General features: G+C 47.1%; 1 protein-coding gene across 3 annotated transcripts in view; it reads left to right on the top strand.

Moving 5' to 3' along the window:
• LOC115092705 (G protein-coupled receptor kinase 5-like) overlaps nt 1-18,555 on the top strand; it is a 174,374-nt gene that overhangs the window by 120,176 nt on the left and 35,643 nt on the right. The window contains exons 1-5 of one of the 3 annotated variants that reach the window (XM_029603917.1): nt 1,802-2,196; nt 5,806-5,918; nt 12,745-12,822; nt 13,428-13,528; nt 13,965-14,057. In XM_029603917.1, the coding sequence (XP_029459777.1) occupies nt 13,464-13,528; nt 13,965-14,057 (158 nt within the window). In that variant the 5' untranslated portion in view covers nt 1,802-2,196; nt 5,806-5,918; nt 12,745-12,822; nt 13,428-13,463. Of the gene's footprint in view, nt 1-1,801; nt 2,197-2,253; nt 3,619-5,805; nt 5,919-12,744; nt 12,823-13,427; nt 13,529-13,964; nt 14,058-18,555 lie in introns of those variants that run through there. The other 2 variants (XM_029603915.1, XM_029603914.1) reach the window with 2 other exon arrangements.

Raw genomic sequence — 18,555 nt, 5'->3', positions numbered from 1 at the left:
ACCATATAACAGTTTGGTATATTGATGTGTGATGATTTAGTCATGTACATATTTTTCTTTATTGTACTTATTATTTGTGAGAAGATGTATCAAACAGGAAGCGTGGAGTATTTGTGGCATGTGGAATATATATTCTGTCTGGTTATACGTTGCGGTTCTTTCTTGCCTTCTTATCTTTATAATGTTTTTTAAAATTAAGAAAAGTTAATTTCTGATTTATTTTACGATCAATGTGTGTTCATGTTTGTGGTCCACAGCATTATACAAGTGTGGCATTTGGTTCCATGACTTGGATAAGGTGCTCTGAAGCACTTCTCAGCCCTTCCTCTGTCTTGCACATAAGGGGTGCAGCCAAGCCAGCACCCGCTTCTCTATCCGGGAAAAAAAAAATCCCCTAGAACTTTGAAGCAAGAGCAGAAAAATGGGTACTGGCCCAGTTGCTGCTTGTGACTGGAAGCTGAGTTCACCTGCATCAGACGTGGAAACTCTTTTTGTATTGCTTGCATAAGCTACAGACTGGCCTAACTAGAGGGCCCTTGGAATCCGTGGGATGGGGCAAGTTTGCTAGGTCTCTCTTTATCCGGGGTTGCAAGGGGAGCTCTGCTGCTCTATTAAAAATGTAAGAATGTATCTGATTTCACTTAATGTGCAGTATGGTGCCAAGGATCACATCTTACAAGCTCCAGATGGTGGGATGTGTTCCTCAGAGCTCTGATTTACAGCTTTCGTTGATGCTGGGTTTCCTATTCACTCCCCCCCCCCCTCCACAATGTCTTGTAAAGCTGCTTCCCTTGTTCACATACTTGCATCGTTCACTTGTGCCAGTGACTGAGTCCAGAGCGGCTTTTACCACTTGTCTGCTGGGAGATATGGGATGCCTTGGGCACCTAGATCGGGCGTGAGAGGGAGAGAAGCCAGTGAAGTGGAAAGCAAACATTTCTTGGTCCTCCATTCTGTGCTGAGTGAATGGCCCAAAATCTCAGCGATATTTCACCCCATCATTTCTCGAGTGTGGCAAGAAAAACATTGAGGCCGACTTGGGGCGCCTTCCTGCATATAACTGTTTGCACACCTCAAAATTTCAGGGACTGGAAAGCCATAAGGTCTAGATTAGCGCTACAGTGATATAAGCAGAGTAATGGAAATGTTCGTGAAAACGAAATACAAAAAATACTGGCGTGCTTTAAAAATGCAGTTTTTAATTAAGATGGTATTTGCTAGTGTAGTTGGAAGAGAGAGAGAGGTCATTATGGATGATGCAATCTTGACTTGAATCCTAGTGTCCCTTTAATACTCCCCATCGTAGAGCAGCTGTGCACATCTGGTCCTATGAAGCCTCATTAACATCATTTTTTTTTTAAATATTTGTGGTTGGGGGGAGGGGGGGGGTCTGCCAGTTTAGAATAATCTTACTTCTCTGAAGCTTCTAGCTCCTATCTTTGTTGTGCGGTTTCTTCTCTCTCTCTCTCTCTCGGTTGTTGCCCAGGGAATACGAATTCCCACGCTCTTTTTCATGACATCCTCAAGCGAGGAGCCAAGGCCGGCGGAGAAACACTGCTTGAACTTCCCAGTCCATTTCCGTCGAGCAGCACAGCAGGGGAAACGCGATCGATCCTGCGTAGTTAAACCCAAGGCGCTTGTACCGTCGGGCAGGAGTCGGCCACGAGACCTTTCAAAACGAGCGTCGGCCAGTGACCTGCGGCGCTCCTGTCCCATGACGCTGACGTAATTGCCACGCTCCCATCCTACCTCCAGTAGTGCGCGCGGAGGGGGGCGGGGGATCAGGGCCCGAGTTCTGACGTCGGGCAGTTCAGCTAAACATTCCCTTCATTCACGAGCTAGCATGCAGGCTCCATTGCACCGCGGCCGTGCCGTGCATTCTAGGAAAGTTATATTTAAACTCCCATTCGAGTGTCTCTGATGGTATTTCTTCAGCCGCAGGAGGAAGAGGCAGCTCTGCGGCGGCGCTCGGAACGGAGCGCCCTTATCAGGCGCACGCCACCTATCAGCAAGCCAAATATTTCCCTGTTTGCCTAAGCAATTTTCATTTTGGAAACTTACTACTTTGCGGCCCAGCTCTGTTTAGGCAGTGCCTGGGGGGGGGGGGAGTACTTGGCAAACCCTCCAGGGCCCTTATCTCTTGTTTCTTGAGCCCTTATCTGTGTTTGGCAGGAGCAGTCTCCACAGAAATACCCAGTAAGGAAGCTGTGTAGAAATGCGGGCTGAGATTTTTTTTTGTCTTTGGTGTTTGTAAGCCCAGCGGTTTTCCTCCTGCTCCGCTGGGCGTTCAGCTCAATCAGAACCAGGCTACAGTGCCATAAACCTTCATTCACAAGTCCGTGGGGCTCTTCCCCACCCCCAACCCAGCCTTCTCTCTATTTTTATCTAATGCCGTAGCTGAAAGCATTTTTGTAGCTTGCGCTGCCATGTCTCTCCTTCTCCCACTGGGTAATCTATTAATGCCATTAGTCAGAAGGCTCAGGTCACCCTTAATAGCCGGTGATCTTCCCTCCTGGTGCCTTAGTGTTTCTCTGAACTCGGCAGGCTCCGAGGGACAGGGCATGACAACCCAGGAGTCCTTGGGATTGACCCCCGGGCTCAGAACTGAATGCCATGTGTCATCTAAAACATACCATGAATGAATAAGGTGGTGTGATTGGCCATGCCAGTTCACTTGGATGCATAAAAGAAGAGTCAAGAAACAGACTAAGAGAGAGACCTTTTTATTGGACTCTGTGAATTTGTGATGAGTCTTGGAGGGTTCTGCTTCATCCATCCATTCAAAAAAGTTAATAAAATGCCCATAGCTATGGGTCTCAGACCTAACCATGGTAAACTGTTTCCCCCGTTGTGAGCGCATCGGAAATGGGGTGCATACAGGAGAGAGAGTGAGCTGCAGATCTTCCCCTTTCTGGTAGGGAATCCGAGAGGACAAGCATCTGGTGCACCTCTCTGGCAGGCAGGCAGGAGCAGAGGACTGGGTGGGAATTATGCTTGTGTGGTCCAGGACTGTGATTTGAAGGGGAGAAATTCTGGACTCAGGGGAGTGCAGTTTACCACAGGCAAGTGCTTCACTGAAGCAGCTCCTGGGACCACTGGCTTGGAATTCACAGTTTGCCACCCACAGGCTCATCTGAGAGCCGTCTGCCACCCATGTGCTCTGGAGGAATGGCTAGCCAGAGCGGGTGTGGTAATGGCTGGTCTTGCCATAGGGGATGGATTTTGAACTTAAAGGTCAGGGAGTGCAGATATGTTTTAGCAGGTAGCTTCTCCCCAGCTGTGCAGAAACATCCAGGGGAGGCTGCAAGGAAAGAAAATCCAAGCAGGCAGATTGCAGAAAATACTTTTTTTTTTCTTTTTACCTTTTATAGACATTTTTTAGTTTTAGAGCGAGAGGCTATATGAGCTGTTCATTTTTCAGACACTGAGGGTACAGCGTGCCTTAGGATTTAGTACATGGATATCTCTAGCATCAGAGGGGGGCTGAAGGTGGTGGTGAGACCAGCCACATCTGGTTCCTGTATCCTTCCACCTCCGGGATTGTTGCTGTCTAGGCAGCTCCACTGACAGCTCGCACTCTTCTAGTTTGTACAGCTTGCCTGGCTGTTGAAAGAATGGGTGAGATTTGGGAATCCAGAGCTATGGCTCTGGAGAAATCTTGGGATCTGTGATTTATGTCCATGGGGGAATCGTAGCTTCTGGTGCTCTCCCCGCTCTAATCCTGGCTATGCCATTGATTGTGACATTGTACCCCAGGGATGGCTGCTTGGAATTATAGGGAGTCTAATGGGAGGTATTATGTAAATGCAAGCTGCAATTGATAATAATACTAAAGGAAACTACTCATCTCTCTGCTTGTAACTGTATTGGCTGTCACATCTTAGTTTTATTGCATAAAATAACTTTTTTTTTTGTTTTTAGGATTTATGTAAAATCAGCTGCATACAGTCTGGCAGACACAGAACTAATATGTGCACCTGTGCTACTTCTTACAATGTACCTTATGTCTAGGATGTTCTGCTTTGTATAGGTTTTAAAGAAATTGTCCATAGGACAAGGAATGTGTATATCAGTCTATATGGCGTGAATGGGCAGATCTAAGATTTTAAAAAGCAGGGGGCACATTGTAATCTCCCTATGCTTTCTCCCCTTTTCTCTCCTCCTCCTATCCAGATTCCTGTCCAGGTGCCTCTTGGTTTCTCTGTTACAACCCTAAATAGAGGGGAGGGGGTGTTACCTGCAGGGAGCAGCAGCTCCAACCCTAAACACCTTGCTGGGCAGACTGGATGGGGCGTTTTGGTCTTTCTCTGCCACTGTCTCTCCCTATCTTCTCCCAGGTTCTTCTAGGTTTCCACCTCCTCTCCCTCAAGAAACCCAGAAAGGGGAGGAGGAGCAGTTGCAGAGACCAAAAGCCCGTCTTAACGTGTCCTTATGCAGCTAGCCTGCTGCCACTGATCTGACAGGGGGAAAAGATGGCCTTTTTAAACGTGCTGATGTTTGGTATGGGTTTCACCAAGGGGAATGTTCTGGGGATGCGTCAGTGGCCACCCTGCTTGCCTCTGCCCTTGTGCTGCAGTTTGTGTTTGATGCAAATTAGAGTTCATGTCAGCAGAAATGGCCAGGAAAATGTTGAACAACCGACCTTGAGCCATGATGTCATCAGTGACAGCACTAACCCAGGAAGGGGGACCATTTTCACTAAACCGCTGGGCTTCCATGGGGACTAAAATTACATGGGTAGTAAAGTTATTTCTATGGCTTAAGTTAGAGGGCAGGGGAAGGAAAAACTGTGTGCACTTACTGGAAAATCAACACAGTGTGTGTAGTTTTCTTCCCGGACCTAATCATGTCCCATGTCCCCAAGAACACCTATGTCTTTATTTTAACATGGATAAAAGTGTGCACGTTGTGAAATAATGCAAGTACTTTTTCCCTGCTTATCAGGGGGTAAGGTTTGAGTTAGTTTGCTGTATCTGTGTAACTCCCAACGAATTCTTTGGAAGATTGCCCTGGAAATGGTGCTGTGCAGGCAATAAGACCTGGATCATAAGCTCGCATGCCAGTTTGTATAAGGCAAATAATGAAGATGTCGCCCGACTCTGTCATGACTGGCCTTGGAGCAGGAGGCAGGGTTTGCTCATTGATTTCTGCTTCATGCCTGAGCTTATAGAGCACCTTGCTGCCCACTAATAATTACCCCATGTAATAAAACAGTGGGTGTTGGCAGATAAGGAGGGCTTAGCCTACCCAGTCTGCCCAGTTCATACTGCTCTGGCTCTGATGTTCACTCTTCCTTGTCCTTACCGCAGCCGCCTCCACTAAAGGAGATCTCCCAGATCTCAGCTGTACAAGCTTGATCAACAGTACCTTATCTTTTGTTTTTGCCATTACTTGGGGGGCATAGTTGAGCCATCCTGCTGCCCATGTTAGGTAAACCCTTACCCTCCTGGCCCCCAACTATCCTTAAGGGTGCATAAAAACTGATTAGAAATAAAATGGGACTGCCAGCCTCTTAGTTTTAGCCGGACGATTTTCATTTCTCCAGGCTTCTGCTACACGATGCCTAGCCTCTACCACAATCTGAGAAAACTGAGGGGTTGTGTGCTGTTGCATAGAAACCCAGGACCACGTGAGGGCGCCACACTGACATCTCTGCCTCCCCCCCCCCCCCCCCCCCCCCCCCCACTGTCCCCTTTGCTGCTTCGAAAGATCCTTCTTCTGGATCTTTGAATTCCCTGGAAGGAGAAGGGTGCTGGAATCCATGCCAGGCTCACCGTATCCTTCTGCCTTTTGTTTTTCTCCCAGAGAGAGACTACACCAGCCTGTGTGACAAGCAGCCCATCGGTCGCCTCCTCTTCCGCCAGTACTGCGAGACGAGACCAGAGCTGCTGCGCTGTATTCGATTCCTGGATGCTGTGGTAAGCAACCTTGGGTGCTGGTGGAGGGGTGCAGGGGAAGGTGTTGAGATGCTTTTAAGTCTCTTTCCATCTGGTTATTTTCTTGATTGGTTCCTGGGAAACCATTCACATCAGGAGACTTTGAGGTCTTTCCGACTGGGAGTACAATCCAGTCCTGGGGGCAGATTTCAGAGCCATGAACAAAGAGATGAACAAGCCCCAGGGAATGTATTTTTTTTTTCTGGTATGCAATAATCCTTCTGTCATTGCCTCTGGCTTTTGCTTTGAAAATGGCAAGGCTGGGTCATTGCAGGAGAACTTAAGGATTTTGCGGTGTTCTTTGCCAGGTGACTCCAGGTCATGGAGAATAGATTGAACCGGTTCTGGTTTTGTCCCATTCATGGACCTGTAGTCCTGTTTTCTGGGAGGGAAGCAGAACTCCTGTATCAACGGCAGTCTAGAGCCAGGATAGATTGCTTGTCCTTGAAGACCTGGGGTCATATTTATTAATCTACTTTTAAATATCGCCCACTCTCTCCTCTTCCAGTTGTAAAATCACTCTAATTCTGAGCTCATAAAGATGTATAATCACCTGTCCCTCCTGTCTTCCATGACAGAGCAGGCTCTCATGTGTTGTTGACATCATTACTGCATTTGAATGTATGAAACCACTGTAAATAAAACAAGCAAACCCACAATGATGACATCAGCTGTGCCACAGTTTGTTTCACTACTTTCCTGCTAAGTGGTGATGTTGGTTTGTAGGTACATAGGTGATACTATGAAATCACTGTTTGTTCCACTGCAGTGACATAGTTCGTGTTCGTTTCTAGCAGGGCTTTGGGAAAGGGGTGGGGGGCATGAATAGAACCCAGAAAACTCCGAGGCTTTGGATCCAGCAATACTCCTGGGGGAATTCTGCCCTGCTGGGAAGTGCCGAATTTGCGCAGAATTCCCCTCCTGGGCAGAATTTCCATTTTCTGCGCAGAATTTGGAGAGGGCCCAGCATTCCGTGAGCAGAGTGCATTCCGCTAGCAGCAAAGATGGTGCGGGTCCTGGCATGCCACCAGTGGAGCCCGTCTCGCTCACAGCAAAGATGAAGGGGCAAGTACCGGTGTGCTGCAAGCAAAGCCCATCCCGCTCACAGTGAAGATGGAGCAAGTGCTGGTGAGAGTGAGCCAATGTGCAGGAGTATGTGTGTGAGAGAGAAAGCAGGCCTGTGTGAGGGGGTGTGTGCAAGAGAGGGAGGGAGCCTACATGAGGGGTGTGTATGTGTATGAGAGAGGGACAGAGGGAGCCAGTGTGAGGGACTATTGAGAGAGGGGTCAAACTGAGAGTAGAGAGAGAGTGGAAGGGGAGTGTTAGTGGAGGAGTTGGGGGGCCTAAGAAGGAAAAAGTGAAAGGAGACTGGCCAGGGGAGCAGGGAGAGGGTGGAAGAGATACTCTTACAATGAACTTCTAGGGAAATTCTGCTCAATATAGTTAAAACTTTTGCATCTTTAAGTAATAACTTTTTTTTCTGTATTGCATTTTAAATTGATTACTTAAAGATTGTCATGTATATTGTGTTATTTTGACCAATATAAACTATGCAGAATTTTGCAGAATTTTCCGTTTATTTGCACAGGATTACAGCAGGAAATTTTAGCAACATACGAAATTGTCCCCTTCCCTCAAGAAAGAGAAAATAGGAGCACAGAAAGATGGATGCTGGTACTGGCCTGCCATGTCCAAAGTCTCTAGTGGAGATAAGAGGATGGAGATTAAACTTCCCATTAAAAAAAAAGTGTCCTAAATGGGAAATTGAAAATGGTTATTGAGAGAGGATGTTGTGAAAAGAAGAAAATGAGAACAGATACAGTAAAGCATGCATGATATCCTTTTGGACTTGTGATGAGGGTAGTGTAAGGCTTGTCTGAGGAAGAAAGCAAGGTGCTGGTGCTGGTGGCTGCCACCCTAGGCGAGGCTTTAGGGAGTCACAGCAGGTCACCCTGCTGTGACAGTTCCTAGCTCTTTGCTTCATAGGAGGGCTGCTGTCTCTGGGCTATGGATAGCCCCAATGTCAGGATTAGATCATGATCCCATTACCACCCACACCTTGCATGGGTGGTGCACTCTCTGGGTTCAGGGGCATTGGGGAAAGGGCTAGGAATCTGTTAGCTGTCCTGGAGACAGATGGTGAGCTTACTGCAGTAGCTGGTGTTTCTTCTTTGCTTAGTACTGAGTCTCTGACCTCAATGATTGTGCAAAGTTGTCAGATCAATAGCCGACTGAGGATTTGAAAGAGGACCTTGCGAGACAGACTAAATTTAATGTGGGCAAATGCAAAGTGATGTGCATATAGGGAAGAATAATCCAAACTCTAGGGATGCGATTCTGGGTTCCATATTAGGCCTCGTCACCCACGAAAAAGGATCTTGGGATCATTGTGGACAATACTTTGAAATCCTCAGTCCAGTGTGGAGAGGCAGTCAAAAAAGCAAACAGAATAAGGAAAGGAAGGAAAAATAAAAGAGAGCATCTCATAATGCCTTCGTATTGATCAATGGTGCAACCACAGCTTGAGCATTGTGTGCAGTCGTGGTCATCCCATCTGAAAAAAATATATAGCGGAACTAGAAAAGTACAGAGCAGGGCAGTCAAAATAATACAGGGAATGGAACAGCTCCCCCATGAGAATCCTTGGGACCCTGCCAGGTATTTATGACCTAGATTGGATACTGTTGAAGACAGGATATTGGGTTTGATGGCTTTTTGGTCTGACACAGTATGGCTTATCTTATGTCCTTATATGTAGAAAATCCTTTGTCACTAGCCATTAACTAGTCTTCAAACCAGTGCTCGGTAATCATCTGCTTCAGACCGTCACTCGTCAGTGGGATGCGCTGGACATCACAGAGCCAGCTTCTTCCACAGTGATCAGTGACAACAGAAATGCAGTCTGATGGGCACAGTCCGCCCAAAACCAGCCGCATCGTGCCTGAGCATTCAATTACCCTTTTTTGTTCTTGCTCTGAAGAGAGTTTCTTTTTCCCCCATGGCTTCCCCCATGTGAATTTGTGTAAGCACTCTCCCTCCCTCAGCATCAGGTCAAAAGCTCTCTGAGCGAACATTGTGTAGTGACCGGATTTTTGTGGTTTAATCTCCGAATTGGAGGTGTGAATGAAGTTCCTTGTTCTGGTCTTAGGAACCAGTTCAGAATCACTCTCGCTCTCACACTCTCTCTCTCTCTCTCTCTCTGAATTTTCATGGCATGATCCTTGCTTCCCTCTTCTCCCCCATCAGAAATCTTATTTGGGCTTGAAATTCAGGGTTGCAGAAAGTTCTGCTAAAGTTTAAAATGATTGGCGGGTGGGGGGGGGGGGGGGGTCATCCATTTTTTTGAGGGGTTAGTGTGGAAAAAAGTGGCCTGGTTGATTCTGTTCCTTGGTTCTTTCTGAACCAGAAAACTTTGGCATACCTTTCAACATTATCTCGAGAACACCAAGTAGGGATTGTTGACTTTTTCATATGTGCATAATGGAAAGAGCTGGAAAGCAGCAAATTCCTCTTCTGTGCCTGAGACATTCAAAGCAGATGATGTGTTTGTTTCCAAAGCAGCCTGGACGTAGAATGTAGCTCATTAGCATATGTTGAGGGTTTTTTTCCATGCTTGCCTTGGAAGTCGTGCATTTCAGAGCAGGTGCGGAGGGGAATGAGGGTTTGAAAGCAGTGAGGTTGGTTTTATAAAGGATTTAGGAGTTATGCTCTTAAATTGACCCTTTTGAAAATTCACTAGATCTAAGTGCCCAAATTTAGGCTCCTAGTTTCACTAGGCTTCATAATTTTGGATCCTAAAAAATGTGTGGCTGTAGGAGCGGAGTTAAGGGGGGTAAACGTGAAGCCCTTGGCAATGACTTTCAAGAGTAGGCTCTTAAGTTGGGTGTCTAAATCTAGGCAAATTAATAGACCTAAATTTAAGGACTAATTCAGCTGAAAACGTAGGATCCTAACAGGCTGATTCACTAAAGTGTGGTACTGCTTCACTGTGAGTTATTTACCGCCACTCCCATTGTTTCCAATGGGACGTATTCACTAATAATGCAAGGCAATACGGTAGCTCACTTTAGTGACTCAGCCTGTACGTTTGGCTGAAAATACTGTAGATGGCTGACTTAGGGATCTGAGCTTAAATTTTAGGACCTCAACTTCTTTTGAATGTCGGCTGCAGTGTGATCAGTGTGGGTTGGACTTTGAGGTCTGAGAGGGCACGTTTGCTGTGCCACTGGTGGCTGCCACCTGGAGGGCCCCCTTCCTTCTTTTCTGACCCAACAGCTTCTAGCTCAGTAGCAACCAGGGCTGGAATCTGGCACCATACCATGAGCCTTCATTTGTAAACTACCTGGGAATTTTCTCCTTTGTTTAGAGCAGGGGGCCATAGGGCTTCCTGGGCTGTTGGGTGTTGACGTTACGCGATGACCGGGACTGCCTCCTGCTGGGGCCTGAGAATGCTGCCTCCGCAGTGTCGTCCACCTCAGCCAGCGTGGCAAGCGGAGAGTCAAACCCAGAGCCTTCTTTACGGGAGGCTTCCAAGTCCGCTCCCACCTGGAGGTCCCGACAAGGTGGAGAGAGCAGGGCAGAAATAGCCAAAAGCCGAAGGGGTGACTTGGGAGGTGGGGAAAGGGAAGGAGCAGATAAGGCCATGGGGGGATAGTCAAATCTCTCTTCTCGTGTATTTTTGGTTGCTACCATCCTGCTGCTGCTGCTGCTGGCGCTGCTGGTACCATCTCTTGAGCGTAGGAAAGAGAAAGAAAGTAGAGTGGACTAGGGAAAAAAAAAAAAGATTTTCGGGCAATCTTGCAAAAGAGGTGTGCAGGAAGCTCAACAGGAAGGGTGCAGAACACCTGGAAAGAAAGTAGAGATCGCGTGAAAGTGGGACCTGGCATTTCTGCTTTTCGGATGCCGGCGAGCGAGTTTCAGCTGCTGTCTAATAAAAAGCCTGGTGAGTGTTGTACAGAAACGCTGCCTCTGTGAGGGAAAGGTGTTTTGTGCTGTTAGGGATAGACTCATCAGGGCTCTTCCAGACATGCAGCGATGTGTAGAGGAGAGTTTAATGTCTTTCTCATCTGTGTAGTCTCACTGTGTCTGAGCGATAGAAACAGATCCCTTTTAGATGAGTATTTAAAAGAAAACACATGTTTTTCAAAACAATCTTTCCTCTCCCTCTCTTCCCCCTGATCATTGGCGTGGTTTCTGGTTTGCTTGTAGCATATAAGTTGCATCCTTGACTAGATGTGCTTGAATGTGTTTCAGTGGACTCGGTACCTGAGCCCTGCTGAATCCAGGCGTGTTTCAGCCAAGTGCTGGTGTGCGGTGCTGGGCCCAGTGGCTCCGGTGGCTTTTAACTTCTCCTCTGGGACTTTAAGCTTTCTACCCTGTTTGTTTCTCATGGCTTCCATCCAGTGGCCTTTATTAAGGAAAACACAGATGTCATTTGATCCTTAAGAATGATGGTGATCTGAAAGTCATGCTCGCTATGTCAGCCCTTGAAGTTCCTATTTCAGGCCTTCCTGTTTAAGAAACCAAAGCTGGGGAAGGTTATAGCTTGCCCTGGTTAGTTCTCCTCTTGTAAAGCTAGGATGGCGGTTTATTCTTTGTACCAGGCATGTCCTTCATCTCCCTGTGCTCTTCCCTGTTTAGTACTCTCCTAGAAACCAGCATTTCTCTCCAGCATCTGCCCTAGAAAGTGAGATTTTTGTAGCAGAGGAAGGAAAAACCATTTTCCATTGGGTGCTGAGCTTAGTATACAGTGTCTTCAAAGCATATAAGCTCAGAAACAGGGCAAGTCAATGAACTGGAAGATATTGGTGGAAAGTGAAAAGCTAGGGAGATGAGATCTGTAGAAAGGACTTTTTGGACATGTTCAATATTACTTCAAATGTGTGCATGGTTGGTGTCAGCAGTGGGATTGAAGCATGGGTTTGCATTTGTCAGAGTTCTATGCTGTCAGGTCTATGTGTGTCACAGCTGTGTGTGCTCTTGGGGCTCGGTCATGTAGGGAGATGGTGGAGAGGTGGGAACTTGGGTCTGCATGCCACAGTTCTGTGTTCTCAGCATTGCTAGTCCTGATAAATCGAGGAAACGTTTGCACAGCTACAGCAGAAGGGGCTAATCTAGGTCAGGTTATTGTTTTCCACATTCCTCCCGCTACTCCAGGGATACTGCATTGAGAAATCTGACTGGAGCAGTTTGTGATGTGTGATTGAAGCAGGCACAGAAGTCAGTTTGCTGGCACGTGTGAGGACTGTGGTTTGTGCTGGAAGTCTCAATGAATGGTAATGTGCTAAGGGGCTGTTTAAATGCAAAACTGTTCTATAGGGATTTGCTGGACTTGCTGAGGTGAGAAACAGTCCAAAGTGCAAGCTGTCTCTTGTGAAGACGGCAATAGGACGTAGACCTTGTCCCAAGAATATGGGTGAATGGTTCGCGTCCTGGTTAGGCATTTCCAGTGCTTAAAGCCCAGAAGAGTAATTACTCCCGCTCTCGCACACAGTTTTGAGGATGTGGGGGCGTTTTCACTGCTCTTCTCTCTTCTGGGACTCCTAAAAGCTCATATTACAGAATCTGAATCCTACCATACTAATCTAGAACCGAGACCCCCTCTTCCTCGACAGCTCTGCCAATCCAACACACACACACACACACACACACTCACACACTCTGTTTTGCCCTGAAGCATTCCTCTGCTATTCCAGTACTGAGCCCACCCCATCCCCCACACCCATTTCTGCCTGCAGCAGCCCCTGCTATGATGATGTAAATAATGATTACAGATTAATTCCTTTGCCTTATTTTGCTTTTTTATCAGAGAGATTATGAAGTGTCTCCAGATGAAAAGCGGAAAGAAACTGGGGATGAAATTATTAGAAGATTTTTTAACCCCAAGGTAAGATGCAAGTGTAGGGAGCAGGAAAATCCAAGGAAAGTTGTTTTGTCTTCTAGATCCTGGGGACTAGAGATCTGTAAAAAATTGCTTTGGGAGAAGGGTAGAAGAAATTAAGTGTACAGAGGGTGGTGGTGGTGGGAGTGTTGATTATGAGAAGAGCGCCACACTGGCACTGCGTCTGTGTCTGGGGAAGAGGGTGCCCTCTGCTGGCTATGTGGGGAGAGGGCTTCGAGCAGAGCCAGCATTCTGGGGCAGGTCAGTACATGGACACAGCACTTTTAAGGTCATTTTTCTGCATGGTCTTCACTCTCCTTACTGTTAATCTAAGATAAGCGTAATTCACAGTTGCATCATCATACCAGAGGAAATGGGTAATGCTATAAATGCCTGTGTGTGTGTTCTCGCAGCATGATGCCGACTTGTTCTCACATGTCTGACAGATTAGTGGAGGATCTGCTTTCCTTGTGGCAGTCTTTTGCCCTGGGAAGCTGGCAGAAAGTACCCTGTCGTGTCCCTGTTTCCTGCCCACTTGTTCCCTAGCTCCAGTTGTGAAGTTGGTGGCTGCTCAGTTCTGTGTTTCTTTCTATTTATTTTTTTTTCCCCAGTCCCCAGACTACATACCAGAAATTAACGAGTCCCACATGAAGGAGTGCGTGGAGAACTTGGAGAACAGCCCGTGTAAAGACATCTTCAGTAACTGCCTGAAGTGAGCAGCCCCTGTGTACCGCACATTCCTGATCAGAACCCCGGGGGGGAGCGGCCCTGGCTGGGCTGACGCTCCCTGCTGATGACGCCATGGCTTGTATGCCTGCATGGGCTTTGATTGCTGGTGGTATGCCATGACTCCTATCCCTGGGGCTGGAGGCTCCGGCGCTATGGGTCAGGGCGACATTCAGATTGCAGGGTGCATTTGGCACAGTGCTAGTTTATGCATTTGCCGAGGTGATGGTCTAACTCGCTGGATGGAAAGGAATTTTGGGGTATCGAGTCTTAAGAGTGGAAAAATAAAATAATTAAGGAGCAGAGGGAAGCCAGTGGTGGAGCCTGGCACCACGTGACTGTGTGGGTTTGAGAATGATTAGCATTGACAGCAGTAAATGTTCTGCCTACCCATGCGATGACTTTCTTCCTTTTTGTTCTAGCCCTCTTCACGATTACCTGCGGGGAGACCCGTTCACGGAATACCAGGAGGGCATGTACTTTGACAGGTTCTTACAGTGGAAATCTTTAGAGAGGTGAGCAGGAAGTTGGGGAGGGAGGTATTGCCCGGTGCCACTGTCGTAGCATGCATGTCCTGGCATTAGGAGGGGGGGAGAGCGCCCTGCACTGGGAGAAGTTTTCCATATTTGTAATTAAACGAAATGCAGCATGTTTTGGCTGTGTCCAGGGAAGGAATGCATTTAATTTCAGTAGGGGCTACACAACATGTCCCCTTTAATTGGCTCTTGACACCTAAGTCTCTTGGCATGGCTTTCAGAGGCCAGTAGCACGCCTGGTTAGAAATGAATAGCGATACTGAACGTCCGGCACGCCGGGAAAGAGTTAAATGGTTCAGACCAAGGAATGCAGCAAAGAGGGGAGCAAGAGGGCAGGAGTGTGGCACAAGGTTGCCAAGAAAGTATATGGCATGAAGCGAGCCTGTGCAACAGACAAATCATACAAATCTGTGTCATTATAGCAAATTTTACATAATGCTAACAGCACAGCAGCAGAGAAGCTCCGGGCTTCCAATGTATTTCTTACTTAAAAAAATTCCATGTGCCATGTTCCCAGTTTAAAAAAAAACCTAACTACACCCAAAGTGGTGTATAATAATAAAATAAGTACATAGCATAATAAGCAAATAAAGTACCAGACACAAAAAAACTAAACATGAGAACAGCGGTATCGCCCACATCTTGCAAACCTGCCTAATAATCTCCCCCCATCCTGAGAGAGTGCTTTTCAGAGCTAAACATTACAGAGAGGCCCCAGCTTTCCTATTCTGTTGTAAGCTACCTTTTCACTTTGGAATAATGAAGGATATTTCCATGATGTTCCGTGGTGCAGCTCCTCTTTGTATTAAGCTGCATTGATAACAGAGTGGTAACGCCTTCTGTCCTGATGTCGCCCCCTCTTCCCACCTTCTGCCCCAGTAAGGGAGGAGATGCTGAAATCCACCCCAGCAGCAGCTACAGTGTCTGAACTCTACGGGGCCGATGTAATAAAGTGCGCTGAAGCTGCCGTAGGTTGTACGCGCGTTTGTAAGTGTGTTTTCCTGCGCAAAGCCCTATAGGGGGATGTAATAAGGTTTTTGTGCGCAGGAAAACAGCTGCGTGAGTGCATGCTCTTGGCATGTGCTTATCTATTAACGGGCAATGCAGGGAGCCGCGCTAATCCTATTACAGGTTTTTTTTAATGCGGGTTTTTTTTACCACCATGGTCAGGGCACGAGTTAAGTGACAGCGCCGACTCGGGGGCCATTTATTCCATTGCTTGCATTGCTGTTGTGTTAGGGTTGTGTGTCCGTGCAGCTCCGGTGTGATTTTGATGATGGGGATTTCTGATTGTGTCCAGCTATTCCTGATGCTGTGGTATATCCTGAGGCTTCGCCAATGGATGACAGCAGCAGAAGGTTTGGCAGATAACAAGAGGTTGTGGCAGGAGAGAGAGGATCAGGAGGGAGCTGGCAGAGAGGAGATTATGGATATTTTGCCTCGGGACCACGCTGCTGGGGATGCCGGAGTTGGATGAGGTGAGGGCTTACAGACTGAGCTCCAGGGCTATCATGGGTCTATATGAAGAGCTCAGGGAGGAGGACATTGATCCCCTCACAGAACATGGATATCTCAGGCCTGATAAAGCTGCTTGGAGCCCTTCATTTTCTGGCCACCGGTTCTTTCCAGAACGCAGTGGCTGTGGTGGCTGGCATGGAGCGATCCACGTTCTCCTGTCACTTCACCCAGGTACTGAGGGCCATGCTGGAGAGGGTCAAGCAGTACATCAGAATACCCACAGCAGCTTCAGGAGTGGCAGCAATTGAAGAGAGCGTTTTTCGACATAGCCGGTATGCCAAATGTGATGGGAGCTGTCGACTGTACCCATGTGGCTCTCACCCCTCCTCATGCAAGAGAGATGGCCTACCGGAATCGAAAGCATTACCACTCCCTCAGTCTTCAAGTGGTAGATAACGCTGACCAGAGGACTCCAAGTGTGCTGACAAAATTCCCTTGTAGCAGCCGTGATTCTTTCATCCTGGCGCAGTCGGCATCGGCACAGCAGTTCACTGAAGGGAAATGTGATGAAGGCTGGTTACTGGGTAAGTGTGGAAGAAAAAGCTAGTACAAGAACTTAGAATAGATTTCAGTCAGCTCTGTGGAGTAGGGGGTGTGAACAAACATAATTTAGAAAGTAAGCGCGATGGGGTGGGAACCTAAGGCATAGTAGTAAGTGCTTTCTTGTACATTGGTGCCGAAGTTACTACTAATCTGTGATCTCACATTTTTTTTATAAATTTGTAATACCTTTTTTTTTTAAATTTGTGGTTTGGGGTAAAAAGGGGGTATATTACGTTCAACTTTTTATGTTAACTGTGTTTTGCAAAGTAGGGTTTTACTCAGCAGTTCGCAATTATTCAATGTGGATGGGAGTTAGTGGAGGGGGAGAGGATAATAGTTTGTACCTATTTTTTTTTTTTTTCAGATTGGACTTGAAGGGGTTGCCCTCCTTGGTACCCCACCATGTTTTTGAGGGTGGGTAGGGCAGACAGTGAGGAAATTAGCCTAATATTTCATGGAACTGATTTTTTTATTGGCTAGTGTGGGATAAAGGGTATGGAAATGATAAAGAATGGGCCACATTTTGCTAGCACACATGAATCAGATAAGTAATGGCAGCACTGTCCATGCTATCTTGTACATGGCTGTCACCACGTCTATTAATATGTAGCACGTGTTAGCAAACAGGGCTGAATCCCAAAGGCAGAATAGTAAGATTTTTTTTTTCGTACTTAGGAGTCTCCTTTGTAATTAAAAAAAAAAAAGTTACAGATGTCAGCTTAAAGGAATCTAGTTCATTTTTTGCAAAATAATTTTTTTTTCAGTAGATGATGCTGGCTGCTAACACCACTTATGGTTCCAAGGATGGCTGCTGTTATTGGGGTACCAAGAGGCACCTGTCGGGACACGGAGCATCATAGAACATTCGTCTCCTCAAGAGTCGTTTCCGCTGCCTGGATCACTCAGGAGGGGCACTGTAGTACTCTCCTGAGAAGGTAGCAGAATTCATGCTTCACAACCTCGCTCTGCATTATGATCTTCCACAGGAGGGATAGCTGGATGAGAGAACACAGCCAGGGGACATGAGGTCAGGAGCCATGTCATGCAAGACATTTTTGGAGACCGACAGTAAGGACTGTGACTTAATGGGTACCTCTTCTTCAGCTGGTTACTTGTCCTTGTACATACTGGTTACTATTGTTAATAAATGTTTATTTCTTCACAAAATACTTGTTTTTAAATATTCTCTGTCTGTGTTGGATGCTGTCCTTGGTATGGATGGTCTTTGGGGGTTGACAACCTAGTGCCCAGTGTCCACTGGCTTACAGAGCTGGGCAGGCAACATCTCTGCCAGGCTCAGCAGCCATGTTGCAGTTTATTTCTCACCTCACTGGGGTGGTAATTTCAGGGACGGGGTGGGTGAAGGTAACAATTGGGAGGGGGAAGATAAGGTGTTAAGAGAAACTCATGCTGGGGAGGAGAGAGTAGTGGGGTTGATGGACTTTTGAGAGGGGAAAGGGTGGTGAGAAAGGGGTGGGTGGAGGTAACAGTTGAAAGTTTGGTTAATAGTGGGGGAGGGGGAGGATACGTTGTTAGGAGAAACCCATGCCCGAGTGGCCATGTTCATGCTTAGTTAGGCGCCTTTTTGGCACCTGAGCATCCAGATTCGCACCCAGCTGAGCACCTATCCTGAGCCCGAGCGGCCAGACTCACGCCCAGCCCAGCTGAGTGCATAGCTTCGCATCCATGGGTCCCAATTCACGCATAGCTTTGCACCTATGACGGCACCACAGCTGTGCCTATAGATAAGTGCACGAATGCACACATGCGGGCTCATACTTCCGCGAGGGCGGAACTTCCTGTTGTTCTTGGGTAGGTCGCCACAATGCCTCCACCAGCTCGCCAGCCAAATTTCACCACCAGAGACATCGCCCTTTTGGTGTCCTTAGTGGTGGCAAATGAAGACAATTTATTCAGGCGTGCTGGCGAAAAGCACAACCTCAGGAAAATGGGCCAAGCCTGGGCAGAACTGAAGCTGGCGTTTGATAAAGGAGCCTCGCACCCACGTGGAGTAAGTAGTGGGGGCTTGGAGTGGGTACTTAATACCTTGACTGGGGCTCTGGGGGTGGGTTTTGTTAATATAGTACATGGGATGGGTCATTAGTGTACTGGTGGGTGGGGGTTACAGGCATATGTAAGAATCATTGTTTATGTAGAAGAGGGGGGAGGGGGGTGAAGTCCTTAGAAGGGGGGGGGGTTATCAGAAGGAGTGCTTAGAGGGACGGGGGCTGGGTGCTTATTGCCTTTACTGGGAGCTCTAGGGTGATATGATAAATATTTTTTTCTGAAATGTAATTTATGTACAAAACCATAGTTTTATTTTTATTGAATTATTCGTGCATACATTTTAATCCAGTGTTACATTTAGGCTTGTGCATTTTCATTTTATAGATTGAGGACCTTAAGAAGGCTAAAT

The sequence above is a fragment of the Rhinatrema bivittatum genome, chromosome 5 (genome assembly GCF_901001135.1).
Source record: "Rhinatrema bivittatum chromosome 5, aRhiBiv1.1, whole genome shotgun sequence".
NCBI lineage: Eukaryota > Metazoa > Chordata > Amphibia > Gymnophiona > Rhinatrematidae > Rhinatrema > Rhinatrema bivittatum.
The sequence above is the reverse complement of the archived record's forward strand: the minus strand, read 5'-3'. Positions and strand labels throughout refer to the sequence as shown.